The sequence below is a fragment of the Elephas maximus genome, chromosome 5, assembly GCF_024166365.1.
Source record: "Elephas maximus indicus isolate mEleMax1 chromosome 5, mEleMax1 primary haplotype, whole genome shotgun sequence".
NCBI classification, from domain to species: Eukaryota; Metazoa; Chordata; class Mammalia; order Proboscidea; family Elephantidae; genus Elephas; species Elephas maximus.
In genome coordinates this window covers 143,790,243-143,809,091 of record NC_064823.1, presented here as the reverse complement: position 1 = coordinate 143,809,091, position 18,849 = coordinate 143,790,243, and the positions used below count along the sequence as shown (strand labels likewise).

General features: G+C 36.8%; 1 protein-coding gene across 2 annotated transcripts in view; it reads left to right on the top strand.

Moving 5' to 3' along the window:
• Positions 1-18,849, top strand: part of SLIT2 (slit guidance ligand 2) — a 417,531-nt gene that overhangs the window by 245,711 nt on the left and 152,971 nt on the right. Inside the window, exons 6-9 of one of the 2 annotated variants that reach the window (XM_049886437.1) lie at positions 5,174-5,245; positions 12,232-12,303; positions 14,861-15,070; positions 18,136-18,243. In XM_049886437.1, coding sequence (XP_049742394.1) covers positions 5,174-5,245; positions 12,232-12,303; positions 14,861-15,070; positions 18,136-18,243 — 462 coding nt within the window. Of the gene's footprint in view, positions 1-5,173; positions 5,246-12,231; positions 12,304-14,860; positions 15,071-18,104; positions 18,244-18,849 lie in introns of both variants that reach the window. The other variant, XM_049886436.1, reaches the window with a different exon arrangement.

Here is an 18,849-nt window from a genome sequence, read left to right as displayed (position 1 = left end):
TCTCTGAAATTCTGTAACGCTCAGCTGCTGGCTTCTTCCACGAATCTTGGCCATCAGAGAGAGTCAACTGAAACATCCATTTGAAGAACAAAAAGCTCCTCGATCTGTTTTCTGAGCTACTTGTATTAAGTGGGGGCTTTGGCAAAACAATACATAGATCTAAACTTGAATCAAGACCTTGCCACGTATTTGCTACCTACCTTGTATAGGATTGCTCTGAGTTGGAACATATGCAGGGGCACCTAACAGCAACAACAACCTTGTATAAGTTATTGAACCTTTGTGAGCTGCGTGTTCTCATCTATGAAATCAGGATAATGATAATACCTTTCAAAGTTTATTGTGAGGGTTAATGACATAATGCGTATAAAGGCCATGCCATGCTATTTTTTTCAGTAAGTTTTTGTAGTTTTTATTGTCAGTTTCAGTTTCTATCACCTTTGATTAGTTTAATTAGAATTACGAGAACATTCAAGGTTATCTTAGTTGTTTTCCAATTTCTGTTACCTTAGAGCTATCTTTTTCTTTTTCCGAATAAATTTATACCATAAAGAGACTAGTCCAATAAAAGCTGAGATTATTTATTCCTATGAAAAAAGCAAATTCTTCTCTTAAAAATTGCAAAAAAAAGTTGAGTCTTAAGTAATGTAAATTATTTTCAGTTCCTCAGAATAGCCCTTATCTTGGCTGTTTCTCCACCAATGCCCAGATTAACTTTTGGCCAGATTTCTTCTAAAGGAAACACTGATTTACTTCTAAGCTGAGGTAAATGATAGGGATATTGAAACTTCATTTAGCATATTCATTTATATAATGCAATCTGTATTCTTGTGCTCCCTAAATACCTTAGACTACTGCTTTAAAATCATTATTTGCATAAGATCTGTATTTTTAGATGCTCATATTGACTTGAATTTTACACATGCAATGTATGAAATAGAAAAGATCATGTCCATATCCTTAACAGCTTTTATTTATTTATTTATTTTGTCCTGTGATTTATATGTTTTTCTCGGGGTACTTTCAGTATAGTGAAGTGTTACTCTTCCCTAATATTAATCGTAGCCACTTTGACATGTTTTAAGGCAACAGAATATTTGGAGTTTGCTGTCTCCCCAGTAGTGCTATGAATATGAATTAAACTTCTGTTTCTAGCATCGCAACAAAACCTGGAGCATAGTCATGATGATTTTTATGAGACCATGAGAGATCCTGCCTGGCTTAGAAATTATCAAGGATTGCTATGTTTAGTATTGTTTTGGAGTTAGTTATATTTTATGATGCTGTAATTCTTACAAAAAAAAAAAAAAAAAACCATCAGTAGTGATAAGATCTCATTACCCAGACACTGTAAATTTGCTATAGGTAGGGAGAAAACCAACTGAAGTTAATACAGGAAGGCAGATGTATTTCAAACAGTGTATGGTGTCTGAATTTTAAGAAAATGAAAGCAGGAGATCCTTGAAGGAAACGTAAACGTAGCAGAATACAGTAACTCCAACTGTGTTTCGGAATGTCAAGTAAGCAAACGTTTAATGTTTTTGTCATTCAGCATATCTATTTTAAAACTTATATTTAACAGTATTACATATTGTCTTCTATACCTAGAATAAATCAAACTGAAACTGGGCTAAATTATTTTTAGTGAGAAAGAGAAACAAATTGGATCCAGAAATTGTACAAGTGTGAGCACAGAGTGATGTCTCTATTAATAAAGAATGGGTTCCTTTGACACACTACATTGTCTATGGCCAGTGCTAGGAGAAATTAAAACGAGGGGTCTTGAGTTATGCTAGGGCATCAGAAAAGGAGCCGTTGCCACTGAAAAGAGAATCATAAAATGCTAGTGGTGAGACAGAGCTTGAAGAGTGTCTGTGCATTTTCACTTTCTCATTTTCATGAAATTAAAGATCAAGTAGTGATTAAAAAGGCAAACTTACAATCTAAGACAGTGAAGGATTCGATGGAAAGGGGACATGGAATTTGAAAGGAAGCAGAAGGGAGAATTAGAGGCAGAATATGAAGGGGAAAAGACAAAAGTCTGCTAAGGTACAGGAGGCTGAAGGTCTGAAAGAAACTGCTGATGCTACACCATTCCTTCTTTCTGGAAAACGAGCAAAACACTAGTTTGTACTCTACTGAGCAGGTCCAGTCCCAGGAAAGCATTTTAAACCTTTCCCCTTATACCTAATGCCTCATCGTCTGAATCTTTTTAAAAGTGTTTACCTTGTCTGGCTGAATAGTTATAACAGTATTTATGGAGAATGGGGGAGAGGGGATCCCCTCTTGCTAATTCTTTAATTCAGAATAATATCATGGCCCAATTGGAGACCACATCAAGACGGGGTCAGTTTGTCCGTCACTAAACGCATGGCTGAGAACAGAACCTTTCCTGTTTACAGAAAGCAGAAGTGCCCAGGGCTTGAAAGGTAGCGGAAAAGGAAGTGAGCAGGGTGAGAGAAACAAGGTGCAGGAAAATAATCCAGAAATCCTCAAATAAATTACACTTTTGCATAGTTTTGACACTGTTTACCTCGAACCATATGCAGACAAATGGCAGTTTGTTGGGAAAGATTTTCTGCATGAGCGTTCATGCAGGCACAACACTTTCCAGAAACATTCGTTGCCCTAGAACAAAACCCAAAAATAGATGTAAAAATTATTCACTGGTTTGACTTTTTTGATTGTCCAGTAATCTGAGTAACTTGCCCACAAAATACCTTCATTCCCAGAAGATATATGAACTGGACTCTCTCAGAACATTCAGAAAACTTAAAAAAAAAAAAAACTTTGGCCTTAGGAAAACCAGATATTCTTAGTGTTTTAGTACCAAAAAAGAGATTCAATTTCAGGTAAGAATTGGAAAAGCATGTCGCCATGAGCAATGTTAAAGAGAGTTGAAATTAGCAAAGTTTTTAGCAGTGTCTCAACTTCTGAAGTCATCGGCCTTTCAGCCCTGGTAGGACAAGATTTGCTCCAGCGCTTTGTGGCATGCCGGTGCTTCCTGTTTGTGATTTAGAAGAAGCTGTGTCAGCACTGATTTATACGTTGACAACTAAGGATAATAAGATATGGGCAAACATACAGTTCACCCTTTTACAGATTAACCTGGAGACTGCATTAGGCAAATTTGATAGCATTAAAAGATTTTGCCAATTTGTCTGGAAACAATTTCTCTTTTGTATTGTGTCAAGGGTAACACTTCATGCCATTGTACTAATTTAAATGGCTTTGATAAATTGTTCAAGAGGTTAGAGAATAATAGTGTAGATATATATTTAGCACTTTAAAATCAAAAGGCTGTTAAATTAATTGTTAAATGAATTTCATATGAAAAACTCAAAAGAGCTCAAGAATGCCATTTTTTTTTTAATCACAGCAGTCATATTACATCCTGAGATTTTAAAAATCCTCTTAGAAAATGAAATTATACTCCTGTTATTGGTTTCCAATAAGAAGAAAGACTTTAAGCTATTACAGTAGCATGGATAGTAGCTAGTATTTGGAAGAAGCCTTAGTTTATAAAAGCAATAGTTTTTTTTGTTGTTGTTTTTTCTTCTCTGGGGTGTATCTCATATATGTGTGTGTATATATATATATTTCATATTCTAGATTGAATCATTTGCATGACATCAAGGTAGTCTTTTGTATGATTGTGTCCCCTGGAGACCTTCTTAAAAATGAGATGTATATTTCATGAGACATTCTCTATATACATAATTTCTAAATTTGAAGTGGTCCCTCTGAAAGTGACTCGATTAAATTATTACACCTTTATTCTGAAGCCATGTGAGGGAAACAGCTCTTTTATAGGAATGTTTAAACAGTCCTTTAAGAGCAAACCTCAACTATGAATTCAGGACTTGATCCAAGGACAAAGTTCATTTGTATTATGATAATAGTCTTGCCCCGCCACATCTGCATTGCCTCACCCACGCTTGTAGAGCTGACAGCTCACCTTACTATTTCATGAAATATTCCGTTCTCTTTCAAGTGAAGCATTAAAGTACTTTCTTTGCTAGAATAATAATGTCTGTAAGCACCAAGCTGCTAGATTTAAACTGCTTGTTTGTAAAGAACGGGACAGTACAGGTAGGGTTTTGTATTTAGCTCTTCCTTTCAAGCAAGTAGTTTCCTTAATGTGAATAAGGCAATCATAATTCCAGAGTATAGGCAGCAGGAACAAAGCATATTTAACCAGTCTGGAGCAGCCTTAGTTTTATGTTTATTTTTTTTAATCCAGAATTGGAACAAATGAGTAATTCAATGACTGGAGAAGCTTCATTAGTTTGAAAAATGTATTGTTTGGAATGAACCGATACGGCTTTGAAAGTTTTTACCATAGATATGTGTAGTGTTTTGAACATGATTGTGAATTGTATTTCTAAGTGTTTGGGGCTGAAATGACCACCTTTGAGAAAATCAAAATTTTTATTTATTCCTGAATATTTAAAAATGTATGTTCCCGAGAGTGGTATTCAGACTCTAATTTGGGAAGTTCCTTAACTAAGAAGTGTATTTACAGTAAAGAGTATCTGCATGGAATGAGAGACGATGCACAGTCTGAGGATAATTAATGTAGAACAACTGGTAGCTTTCTAAAACGTATTCCTGGTTGGAAATAGCAGAGAGATACATAAGGCAGGATTTCTTCCTTGATTGGGTGTTCTTAAAGGAAAAGTGCTTTTAAAAGCAGGAAACCTAAAAGTAGCCTTGCTCAGCCTTGCCAAGGAGAGTGAAATTAACATGCAGCTGGGCTTCTCTGATAAATGGATTCTGTTAGGTCACTGAGGGGGTGCTGTGACATTAAGTGATTTACAGTGCTTTACCTTAATGAAATTGTTTCAGCAAGATGACGCTGAAAGCTCTTAATGGATAGCTTTTCTTGATGTAATGAAATTGCATTCCTATGGCATTTAATAGAAGGTGCAGTTATTATTTACTAGAGCTTTCCCAGGGCGGCTGTTTGCACAGACAGTTCAGAACAAAAAGAGATTTCAGTGGCGGCGTCAAGACCAGAATGGCTTGTGACATTCTTCAGCAGATGAGTGTATTTGGGAGAGCAATTCAGTGAGTGTGGCTAGGGCTTTAGAGACCCTTCCAGAGACATCCTTTCACCTCACCCTGCTTATGTTCATCCCTTTTACGTATCTCCTTCTAATCTATTTAATAGGCAACTGGATTACAACCAGATCAGCTGTATTGAAGATGGAGCGTTTAGGGCTCTCCGGGACCTGGAAGTGCTGTAAGTACTGGTTGTATTTCTTACTCTTTTAACGGGAGCTTTGTGTAGTAATGCTGATGTGAAGCTTAGCTGCTCGCAAAAAATCTGGTGTCAAAATGATCTCCTGAGGTGATCCCTGAAATAACTCATGGTGAATACAAGAAAGTGGGAAATGTGTGCGCAAAACTGTGCGTACTGTGTGTCTATGCTTAGGTAGAATTGCCTTTTTATGAAGGATGTTCGAATGTTCGTGGATATTGTCCTGTGTTTCTCCTTATCAGAAAATATTCTAACTCACAGGATTTGTGGGAAATCCCAGAGTTGCTAAATATGAAGAGAAACTCAGTTTTATAGGAACAGTAACCACCAAACATATACCCCATGACATTTGTGTAACAGAATAGTTCCCTGTTGGGTAGCTGGTGTATGAGTGTATTTAGAAGTTGCTATGCAATGGAAAAATGCGTTTTCATTAAAAAAAAAAAAAAGTCATTATTAACCAGGTAACTTAACTTTATCTTTGTAACGCTATTTTGAAATCCACTTTCTAATTTTAATAAGCCACCCGTTCCATTTGAAAGTCTTCACAACTGACTTTGTAATGCACAAATGCAGACTGGAATGATAGGTAACTGCCTTTCCCTCTCCTTGCTGACAACATCCGTTACAGCTAAGTGATCTCTACTGAGCTTTGACTTTGTAAAATAATTGTAATGAAAAATAATAATTAGAAAAGAATTTTAAGCCATCCATACATTTCTGGATTTTTTTTTTTTCAGTAAAAGGTTCCTATTTCTGACTTATTGTATATACTTACACATTTTCCCCCAATGATAAAATTTTTGTGTGTTTGAAATTGTCATCATTGACACAAAAAATTTAGTCATAAATTCAACATTGAATTAAATGTGAAGAGATTTTGAATTTTTAGTCCATTTATGAGAAGTTATCCAGAAATCATGAAGTCCTCCTGAGAATAAATTTGATTGCTTTATAAACTGAGTTTGAGGACTAGAATGTGATTTCGAAAAAGTTTAGTGTTTCAATGAGAATGACTTGTTTTAGTAATAGTTTTATATGATTTTGCTTTTAATTGTGAGTAAATGAATAGGATCACTAGCTTTGTGAAGTATTCAGTTAAGAATTACTATTAAAGATGTGTATATGAGTGAGCTGAATGAGATAAATCATGATATATAAAAATCTGTTGCCATTCTCCTTTGCTTCTGTTGGTTACAGTATAACTTTTTTATAAGAAAAACATCCAAAGTATGCTTATTTTAACTATAAGGTCACTTTTTTAAACTGTATTACAGAGCCATTTTAGACATACGAAGCTCACTAATGCTATTTCAGAGTCAGAATAATTAGGATACAAGTATGATTTCATAGTAGTGATCTGAGTTCAAAAAAGAGAGTCAATGTCACTAAACTTTGTATAGAAGAAGTCTACTCACAAGAACTATGTATGTAATTGAACAGAGCTGATCATGCCAAAAATATGTTACTAAGTCAGCTCTCCTAACTAGATACAGGAATAATATGAAACATTTTTATGGAAAATTTGCCAAGTTTTTTGGATGAATTGAATCCCTTAAAGTGCCTTGTTATTAAGTAAAAGGGTTTAGATGCATATTAAATATGGAATCATTCAACTTATTCAATATATAAATACATACACTTAATACCTGCCATGTGGCGACTACTGTGTTAGGCACTGATCAACCTTTTATTCACAGATACGATAACTCTGCATTTTCATATTTGCTTTAAACTGGTATCATTGCTTTTGGAAGTAAATTTATAAAAACACAATCACCTCATGTATTTTATTTGTCATGTTAGTGAATATCTAAAAGATGACTCAGCTAAGAGCTGCTATCATGAAACACACCAAAGAGTCATAAATCCTTGATGCTACATAGAATTCAAATAAAATAAAAATCCAGAATGGTAGGAGCTTTTTTGAGCACTTTAATATATAGCTCTCAAAGAGGTATAAAATGGTTGGGGCTTTTTTGCTAAGAAGATCATAAAAATTGGTACATGGTACAAGAAAACCTGAATTTCCTTGAAACGGATTTGAATATTTTATATTAAAATGCCGTGAAGCCAAGCAAACATTATTTTAGTAGTATATTAGTTGTTGTTTTTGAATCCTCATCCTTTAGCCAACCTGTAGAGAAATTAATTGATGAAAAAAAGTTAAGGAAAAAATCGATGTCAGTAAAGCACTGAAAAGACAAATTTATTAAGCCTAAATCACTGTCACCAGAATGAGTTGTGGCCCGTTGTAAGTATTTGGTCAGGGGTCTTTGTTTGTAGAATTACCCTCAGAAAAGTTCAGGGAGGAGGTTGTCTGTTTTTCTGATTTTTATGGTCCATGACTCTTTAGACTGTATCATCTTATGAAGTGGGAGTAATGAAGAATCATTAACTTGAACATAACCTTAAATTTCAGTTTCCTGATGTTTTAGGTTTTTGTTTTATTTTAATTCCATGAATCATTTGAGAATGTATGAATCTGCTTTGCCCAACCAGGGGAAGATGGAGCAATCATCTAGAGCCATTGTTGAAAATGTGTTAGATTGGGATATGTATTGGAGTAGAGAGTGTGGATAAGGTTCAAGTAGAAGTAAAAATCAAGGTAGATGAAGGCAAGGGAGAAGTTTATTACTTGCGTATTCGTGGTGAAGTGGCATGCTGTGGAATTCTAGTTGGTAGGATGTAGAACTAACCTTTTTATTTTCTTAAACTAAAGATAGCATCTCAAAAAATAACACTATCTGGAAACTAAATGCAGCTCGATATTTTCTTTGGACCCTAGATTCAAAAGTGAATTATATCCCTTCAGTTGCTACTTTCATGAAGCTTATTGTTTTTGTTTGTTTGTTTCTTTTTTCCTTCTCTACAGGATGGGCATAATTTAATTTAATTGAAACATAGTGATTCATATCCATTAGATATCAGAGTCTCTGCCAAGTCCTATTCTTGGCACTAAGGGACTAAAAAAGACTAAATCCAGATTTTGGTCTTTAGTGGGGCTACGTGATTTTCAGGGCTCACATTTCTGATTTACATACCAAGATGTCCTTTGTACTGGATCACATAAATTCAACAAAGTCAAGTTGGAAAGTCTTTCTTGCTACAAAGAGAAAATCTTGAGGTTTAACATAGAAACAGACTTACACCTTGGAAAAAAGTTCACAAGTAAAATGGTACAATACGTGAATTCAGTTTGTTTCAGAATAGGAACTGATGGTGACTATACCAGATACATCTGATCATACCTAATTAACATTTATATTTGATATTAGTTTTAAGATAACAATTTCATTGCTTCCACATACTTTCAGTCCACTAATATTAGTATCCACATTGCTTTGCCCGTATCAATAACCCCAGGCCAAACTCACGGCTGTCAAGTCGATTCCAACTCATAGGGATCCTATAGGACAGAGCAGAACTGTCCCATAGGGTTTCCAAGGCTGTAAATTTTACCGAAGCCAACTGCCACATCTTTCCCCTGTGAACCAAGCTTTCACTTAGCAGCCGAACTCTTAACCACTACGCCACTAGGGCTGCAGTATCAACACTGAATAAAAATACTAAGGTAATGTATTTTTTCAGTTAATTATGTGAACTAACATTTTCAGAAAAGTCTTCAAGTTGATAACCACAGGCTTCATCATAGTGTAGTATTCAGTGAAAATCCTCTTTGGCGTGGAAGCATTAGAGAACATAGTTCAAAACATATGTCTACCGCAAATTACTTTTTAAAACATTTTTACTCTCTGCCCCCAGCTACATTTCAGTATGCCACATAGTCTGAAGTTTTTAGTCATATTAAGTCAGCATAAATTTTGAGAGTGGCTAAAGGGGTCAGGTGAAAGCAAATCCCTTTGAGAAGTGAAACCTTTTAGTTCAGACATTAGGATTATATTTTAATGTGGTTTGAAAAAACATCTCATTTCACTTTAGCCCTGGAAAATGCTAGAGGCTTTAAGATCACATAAGCCAACCAATTCAGTGCTTTATAGGTGCTCCATAAAGTACCCCCCATGTGACTTACTTCAAATCACTTGGATTAGTTCTTGTATCATTTGATACATTGCAAAACTGAATAGTAAAGGTAGTTCACACACTAGATCTGTAGCAGACTGGTCCTACGTTATTAAGATGTATAAGTCACTGCCTCAACCCCAAACACCCTGTATTCACCCGTTGATAACTGCAGATACCAGCTGTCCTAAAACAGCCTCAGAAATGTATTTTGCTTAGCACGCACAGTTGGCTCTCAGACTCTTAGAAGTATTTGAATTAGTTGCCAGTATTTAAAGCTCAGGAGGATTGATCTACAAATTTCCATTTCCAGCTTCTCTTCGAAAAATCAGATTGTTTGGCAGCCTTTTAATACAGCATTGCAGCAGTCCCTTGGAGCTGAGTATTAGCTACACAACAGGCAATATCCTCTCTAGTTTGTCCTGGTCCTCACCATCCTCAGCTGTCTGTCTGCTGCGCTCCAATTCTCTTGCCCATTGGTATGTCTTTACACATGGTCTGCATCTCTTGTTTGTGATCCCTGCCTGGTGTCTGTAGGCAAGTGACTTTGTAACCCATAATTCGAACCTTTCTCCACTATCCACCTTCATCCACCTGAGCCATGGATCCCATCATTCTTACCTCCTTCAATAACTTGAGCTCTTCAGTCACTACTTACCCTGTATTGTCATTCTCTGCCCCATCCTAGAATCTCTTCCCACCTCTCCCCTTTTCTCTCACACCCCTGGGATAACTGTCCTCTCACAGTGTTCCCTCAGAATCTTCAGAAAAGGGAAAAACACCTTTCTGCTTAACCTTATGCATTCTGAGTGTTTGGAATGTGTGTAGTTCATCTCTCTAGTTGGTCAGCGTGCTATTTTAGGACGTGAGGTAGGCCTGGTGAATTTTGATACTACTCTGTGTTGCCAAAAAAGTGACATCCAGTCAGGAAATATTTGATGAATGACTGAATGACAATGACAGCAATAATAAAACAACTAACAATGCTGTGTGAGGATAAAGTAGGCAACAAAGCTTCTTAGGCAAAAAAAAAAAATTTTAATTGTATTTTAGATGAAGGTTTACAGAACAAACTAGTTTATCATTAAACAGTACACATATTGTTTTATGACATTGGTTAACAACCCCACGATATGTCAACATTCTCCCTTCTCAACCCTGGGTTCCCTATTGCCAGCTTTCCTGTCCCCTCCAGCGTCTTAGTCTTTGCCCATGGGCTGGTATGCCCCTTTAGTCTCATTTTGTTTTATGGGCCTTTCCAATCTTTGGCTGAAGGGTGAACCTCAGGAGTGAGTTCATTACTGAGCCATACTCTTCAGGGTTTCTCCAGTCTTTGTTAGACCAGGAAGTCTGGTCTTTCTTTTTGATTTAGAATTTTGTTCTCCATTTTTCTCCACTTCTGTCTGGGACCCTCTAATGTGATCCCTGTAAGATCAGTCATTGGTGGTAGCTTGGCACCGTCTAATTGTATTGGCCTCAGTCTAGTGGAGGCTGTGGTAGATGTAGTCCATTAGTCCTTTGGGCTAATCTGTTCCCTTGTATCTTTAGTTTTCTTCATTCTTCCTTGCTCCCAAAGGGGTGAGACCAGTGGAATATCCTAGGTGGTGATTCACAGGCTTTTAAGACCCCAGACGCTATTCAACAAAGTAGAATATAGAACATTTTTTTTATAAACTATATCATGGCAGTTGAGCTAGATATTCCCCGAGACCATGGTCCCCACAGCTCTCAGCCCAGCAGTTCAGTCTCTCAGGGAGTTTGGATGTGTCTGTGGAGCTGGTGGCATAGTAGTTAAGTGCTACAGCTGTTAACCATAGGGTCGGCAGTTCAGATCTGCCAGGCGCTCCTTGGAAACTCTATGGAGCAGTTCTACTCTGTCCTATAGGGTCGCTATGAGTCGGAATCAACTCGATGGCACTGGGTTTGGGTTTTTTTTTTGTTTTTTTGTATGGAGTTTCCGTGAACTTAGGCAAAAATTTGAACCAAGCCAGGATTATACTTACTGTCACCATAACTCCGTTGATCACTCATCTTCCCAGCTTTAGCTCAAGAAGCCATAACTCATACCACACAGCACTCCAGAAAGGACAGGATATGCTACTGCAACCAGAAACCATTAGACTATATTAAGCCTTTAATAGTACTCCAGCATGTCACTTCATCCCCACCAGATGGAAATACCAAATAAAGACCTTCTCAAATTTTACTAGACACTAATATCCACAGTAAAGAACAATTAGCACAACTCTGTTCCAGGACCTGATTGGACTGATACTGTGCTATTGCTGTGAGATTTCAGGTGGGTAAATCATCTGTGCATTTCCTCCTGGACACTAGTGGCTCTAACAAAGGTCACCATCACCACCAGTTGTCATCAGAATGGAGTTGATTCTAACTCATGACAACCCCATGTATGTCAGAGTAGAATTGTGCCCCATAGAGTTTACTATGGCTGATTTTTGGGAAGTAGATTGCCAGTCCTTTCTTACAACGCACCTCTGGGTGGACTTGAACCTCCAACTTTCTGGTTAGCAGCCAGGCATGTTCACCATTTGCACCAGGCAGGATGTATTTAGTATACATAATCCACCTTGGAAGGAAATATAATTGCTCAGTTGTCCAACTATGACACTCCTACTCCTTAACGAACACCATGACTAGATCCCCATATACGATATGCATGAAGTACCATGAAGTCAAAGGTAACGTGGCTAAAGCCATAAATATTCAATAATCATTTAATAATACTGAATGGCTAATATGTTAAAGTATGAAATTGAATTACTGAATTGTCTGTAGAATAGCACATTCTGTGCACCATCTCTTCCAGGTAGTTGTCCTATACGTGCATAGTGACAAGAGGGTTTCTTGATGTTATTACGTGGAATGATCAACAAGCTGTCATATCTGAAATTTCTAACTTGTTTTTTTTTTTTATTCTACAGCACTCTCAACAATAACAACATTACTAGACTTTCTGTGGCAAGTTTCAACCATATGCCTAAACTTAGGACTTTGTAAGTAAAAGTCAATTTAATCAATTAAGAGTATCCAAGAAGTATTATTTTTAGTAAGCAAATAACAGGACCACTTGTTTATGATGAAGCTGGCCAAGAACACACTTTTTTTTTTTTAATTCTGGATATGATATTTGAGTAAATTGACTACTGTCCTGAACTTAAAGCTTTCTTGTAAATGGTATGCATCATGGGAAATTTAGGGGGGAAGCATTTACGTTGAGCTATTGTGGAGGTCACATTTCATTAAGAAATGGAAGACTTCTTAATTGGCTGCCATAAATGATAAATGAGAAATTTTTATGATTTTATTACTGTACTTGGAAGCAGACGTAATAAAGCTAAACTGGTTCTCTAGAATTCTTTGTAACATAAAATCACAGCACCTCCTTCTAGTGCTTCTATAATTAAGGATGGTAAGTGTTTATTTTTAAAAAATATCTTTTCAGAGGTTACCGATGGACATTAAAATACTTTAGGTAAATAAAAACAGTTTTCAGATGAAGTGCTAGTTACAGCTCCTTTTTCTCTTGGAGAGAAATTAACCCTTAAAATCCAGGTGGGGTATTTAGTTATAGCCTTTTCAAAGGTAAATCTCATTTGAACTGGTCTCAGAACCATGTTGACCTACAAAATTTATTTCATATGCGAAATGGTTTGAAACATAGCCAAGCAATCAGATTTTTTGGAAAAAAAATTTTAATATAGTAAATATATGTATTTTTATTGGATTTTCAAAATATTTCTGATTTTATAATGACTTACAACTGGAAAAATATTACATTTATTTTCCTTTTTAAATACAAAAATCAATTGAATTACCATCTTTTTAATGAATTAGGTAATATCAATCTTATGTTATTTTTTCTCCTAAAGTGTAACTCCATATGTGATATCACATCATTATAATTACCTTGGAATATGATTTAGCAAAAAGAAATAATTCCAAAAAGTATTCAGGTATAACTTTTGTTTCCTTGGGACTATGAGACTGAGACTCATCTGACTAATTCACAGCCCGGTTCTCTCAAGCTATATTTAACCCAGTTAGTCTTGTATTTTAACTTTAGCTAGTTTTTCCAAAACAAATTGATCACGCTTTCAATCCTTACAAAAAATGAAGTAACCGAGGGGGATAAAAAAGTTCAGCACCTGCATTTTTTGGGTCCTCTGTTTCCTTGTAGCAACCCACCGTGGTTTGTCTGCTAGTCAGGTTTTTAGATCATGTGCTTTGCTTATTTCTGGCTTGTACACATGTATTGGAATCTCTGTAATGTATGTAGTTTGAAACTGAAATATTTCGAGACCAGTAATGGAACATGTCTGATGTGCTTCTGTGGCTTTGATAGAATGGCACTCTGCTTTCTAAGCAAGCTGAGCCGAAGGTCACCCGCTTGTCCAAACTGTAGCTCTTTAATTCTGACCTTCCTTATAGTTTTGGTGCACGAAGACCCCATATCTACGACAGACTCAAGGAGAACCTAAATCAGTCTTCTAGCTTTAAATTCCCTTGCTTGGGTTGCTTCATTATTCCGTAGTATCATTGCTACTTAAAAATTCCATTTTTATGGTCAATTATATTTCTGGACTGAGTTCCATGTTTTAATATCCATTACTGTTATTGGGTTAGAATTGAGCACATCAGCTAAAAAGGACTAAAATGATATTACTTTGTCATAGATGATTCTGGGAATGATGCTGTGATTTACAGTTTTGGATGTCCTTTGCTCTGCTTTGCTTTGAGAAAACATAAAAGCCAGTTTGGAGTCATTTCCCTAAATTAGTGGATACATTTGTCCGATGTTTTATTAATGGAAAAGTGTTATTTGCCACTTGGAAGCAATCCATGATGTTGGGTGGACCTTGGCCAATGTAGAGGGGAGGCACTTAATTCCTTCACTACTTGTCATTTATGCCTTTTAATTTTGGTCCCAGCTCTCTGAGCATGGGTCCCCCAGAGCCAAAAAAAAAGCTAATCCCCTTTTCTGTGATTAAACAAAAAAAAAAAAAAAAAGAAGGAAATCAGAATAGGGGTATGAAAGAAGTGTTTTATATTGAAGTATTATTCTGTCTTGTTCAGCAGAAAATGAAAGTGACCTGCTGAAAAGGTACCACGGGCAGTTTCTGTAGAGACTAGTGATGGCAGAACTTACTGATGTTTCAAAGTGGGAGCCACATCTTTTATTAACTTGCCCCCTTTTGTCCCCCTCACCTCAACCCAGCCCCCCACTTGCCTTCACTATGTTGCAACTATAGAGCAATTTGCCTTGGGCTTGGTTTTTCTCTTCACCCTGTTGAATGAGCACAGGCAAGAGAATTCCATGGTGACGTTGAAGCTCCTGTATATTTGCTTCATTCATAGTGAATGAAAAGAGGCTTGATTCTTTGGTGCAAACTAGTTTAATTTTTTAGAAGACTGATTAGACTGGAACATGCTAAGCTTTATCTACTTAGTGTGTTAAGCAATAAAGCTTGCCATTGTTATTAATGACTTTTTCAAGTTTTTGGAGTAACTATTTTCTGTTTTGTTGCTTTCGATTTCTTCCCTCTCATCTAGTCGGCTCCATTCCAACAACTTGTATTGTGACTGCCACCTGGCCTGGCTCTCTGACTGGCTGCGCCAGAGGCCTCGGGTCGGCCTCTACACCCAGTGTATGGGCCCATCCCACCTGAGGGGCCATAATGTAGCTGAGGTTCAGAAACGAGAATTTGTCTGCAGCGGTAAGGGAGAAAGAACCGCTATGCTATTATCTTATTGTACGCTGTCGTGTAACAGAACTGGGAAGAATGCATGCCTCAAATGTACCTGAACTGCTCACTAACAGGTGCAATGTGCATGAATTACACTATGAAAAGCCTCCTTTTAATGATAGTAAGTTCTAAGATGTTTGTAAGTGGTTGGCAATTACTGATTAATTGTACCTAAGCTATGAAGACAGACTTTTGAGTTTGTACTCTAGGGGAATCATAGGAAATTCCTTTATAAGTGAAGGTTCTATTTGCTACTCATCATTTTCCCTTGCAGTAATAATTTATATCTATTTTTATGTTAACATTTGAAAACTATCTAATCCTAGATCCCTGCTGTGAAATTCAAAAGGTAATTCAACCAGAGTTGCAAAGTGCCAAAATACGTTTTCATGCAAAAAAAAAAAAAGAAAGCCTGTTGCCATCAAGTTGACCCTATAGGACAGAGTAGTACTGGCCCATAGAGTTGCCAAGGAGTGCCTGGTAGATTCAAACTGCTGACATTTTGGTTAGCAGCCGTAGCATTTAACCACTGTACCACCAGGGTTTCCTTTTCATGCAAACAATGCATTAATAGTTCCATTCTACTTAAATAAAAAACTGGCTTTACTAACAGAAATCTGAAAACAAAAATAAGATATGGACTATATAAAATACTGATAACCCAGTGATAGATAACGTTTATTGTTTTCTATTTTTTTTATGGCAGTGGTGGTGGTGTTAGGTGCCATAGAGTTGGTTCCAACTCCTAGCAACCCTATATACAGAACAGAACGAAACGCTGCCCAGTCTTCCACCATCCTCCCAATTCTTGCCATGTGTGAGGCCATTGTTTTACTGAGTGCCTTCCAACCTGAGAGGCCCAACATCCAGCACTATATCAGTGTTCCGCTGGTATTCATAAGGTTTTCAATGATTAATTTTTCAGAAGTAGACTGCCAGGTACTTCTTCCTAGCCTGTCTTAGTCTGAAAGCTCTGCTGAAACCTGCCCACCATGGGAGGCCCTCCTCGTATTTTAAATACCAGTGGTATAGCTCCCAGGTCCACTGTACCACGTAACCCACCACAATATGATAAACTGACAGACAAGTTGGTGGGCTTTCTATGTACTAAGCACCAGTTAAGTATTTCACATTTATTTACCTCATTTTAACTTCCTCATATCAACTGAATTAGAGATTAAAATGATGAGAAAAGGAGATAAGTAATCTTGTCCAAGGTTATAGAGCTGAAAAGTAGCAGAACCAGCACCTCACCTAGCCATTCACATGTATATTTAAATTATATATTATTATATATTAATATCATATTTGGAAACCCTGGTGGCGTAGTGGTTAAGTGCTACAGCTGCTAACCAAAGGGTCGGCAGTTCGAATCCGCCAGGTGCTCCTTGGAAACTCTATGAGGCAGTTCTACTCTGTCCTATAGGGTCGCTATGAGTCAGAATTGACTCGACAGCACTGGGTTTTGGATAATATCATATTTATCCATATTAATATTTAATTTATTTTGTAAATATAGCACTAGTCTAATTTAAAAGTCTGTTCAATGTACAGTAAAACAACCCTTTGAAAAATATATAATACTTCATAGATGTTTCAACAATTTTTTAAAGAAAGAGTTGGAAGGCAGGATTTCACTTCTTGTGGGGTTTTTAGAGCTTTGTTAATGTATTTTCCCATGCTTTTTATAATCCAGAAAAGATTTCTTATAATATCATGGAATGTTCTCAGTGGGTCTGATTGCTTCAAATTAAAGCATTAAATTAATTAAATAAAATAAATTTAATTAAATAATGGGATGACTAGCAATTCTTTATTAACCGCTTTTTTCTCTCTTCACTTTTTCCTTCCTGTTTTCTAGATGAGGAAGAAGGCAAGTTCACGTTTCTTTTTTAGACTGAGAATATTTTTGTAAAGTTTAAGAGTCTGTTTGTAGGTGTTGAGTTAGTAACTCTTGTTGTGGGGTTCCTTCGAGTCCATTCCAACTCACAGTGTTTCCATGTGAGAGAGTAGAACTGCCCCAAAAGGTTTCCTTGGCTGTCATCTTTTACAGAAGCAGATCCCCAGGCCTTTCTTCCAAGGAGCTTCTGGAGGGGTTCGAACCCTGAACCTTCCAATTAGCATCTCAGTGTGCAACAGTTAAGCCACCTGGGCTCCTATGTGTTAGTAACGACCCAGTCTGTAGTGGCATCATCCCAGGGTGTCCCCACCACTCTAGCCATTTCTCTGCAGGTTAATGAGCCTTCCCTACTCCCTTCCATAACCATGTGTCTGCAGATGCCTGTTGGGTACAGTACTGCTGGTATTCTGTTGGGCTTCATCGGAACAGGAAATGTTTATTTCAAAAAAAGTTTTTTTTCCAAATACTGAATAGTTCAAACATACCTGCAGATAATTACTTATGCTGAAATTTTGAATTTTGCTGAGCCAAAACAGAGTCATGTAGATTAACAATTACAATGGCATGCTACAAATTATAACAATAACTTCAAAGAAAGCAGTAATTTTGAACCTATCCAGCCATCAAACTTAGTATTATCTAATTTTTCCCCACATTTATTGGTGCACGATTACTTAATTAGAGCCACAGTTATATGAACCATTGCAGAGTTTCACCGTTTTCTTTTCTTTGTTTAAAACAAAGTAAATTAAACTCTGCAAGTTTAATGAATTCCAAGCTCTTTTTAAGCTTATTAGACATGAACCATAGATTAGTCTGAAATTGCTGCTTTTTTTGCAACTCAGAATAGTTTTGAAGAGCATTCTAGTTTTGAATCTGAATTTAGCCTTTCTCACAATTAGTTCAGATTTTTTAAAATTGCCATCTTTCTAACCAGTTTGTAAAATCTCATTTGCTTCCTCTGAGTGCCGATCCTCAAATAAATGCATGCTTCCTAAATATATATGTTAGAAATATAGGACCATTTTACGATCAAGGCCTTAGATAAATTTATTTCTGTAACATGCTTTGTTATTTGAGTTAAGCTTGCGTGTTTTGAAATTCAGAAATTCAACAGGAAAAATATGATTGCAATTTGTTTCTTTTTCAGGGCACCAGTCCTTCATGGCTCCGTCTTGCAGCGTTCTGCACTGCCCGACCACGTGTACCTGTAGCAACAATATCGTAGACTGTCGTGGGAAAAGTCTCACTGAAATCCCCACAAATCTGCCTGAGACCATCACAGAAATGTATGTGCCCTGAATTCCCCGCTTACCCATCTACCTCCCCTGTAAGCCAAACCATGATTTTCTTTAGTAGATTCTAGGTTTATCAAAGGCAAATCTGATCAATTAGCTTAGACAAATGTTCCTTTCAGAAGCTTATTGACCCTTACTCAGTTTAATTAAATACCTTGTTAAAGTGGCAGGATTTTTTTTTTTTTTTTAAAGCACAGGTAAAATTAGAAAGACTGTTTTAAAGAAAACTAATTTTTAGTACTTAGCCTTCCCTTGGGAAGGTGTTTTTAGGATATTTCAGAAAATAAGAGTGATTGTGCCTAGAATGATCTTTTGGGTCTAAAGGAGATCTGTTGGCCTTTTCCAGCTTGGAGAGGTGGGGGTACAAAGAAGGGCTGAGCTGGGGTAATCCGTCACAGAAACACGGTAATGAGATTGTATTCCACCCCCTCCAGAGCTGCAGTGTCACAGTCTTTGGAACTGTTGTATAGTCCAACACAGGTATAAAAAAGGTGATATTACAACACCAGGTAGAAAAGATTCTTTTAAATTAGTGAGCATTTTAGGCTCTTTGAGTCAGTGACTACCTCCATCCAAAATTAAATTATTCTGACAAAC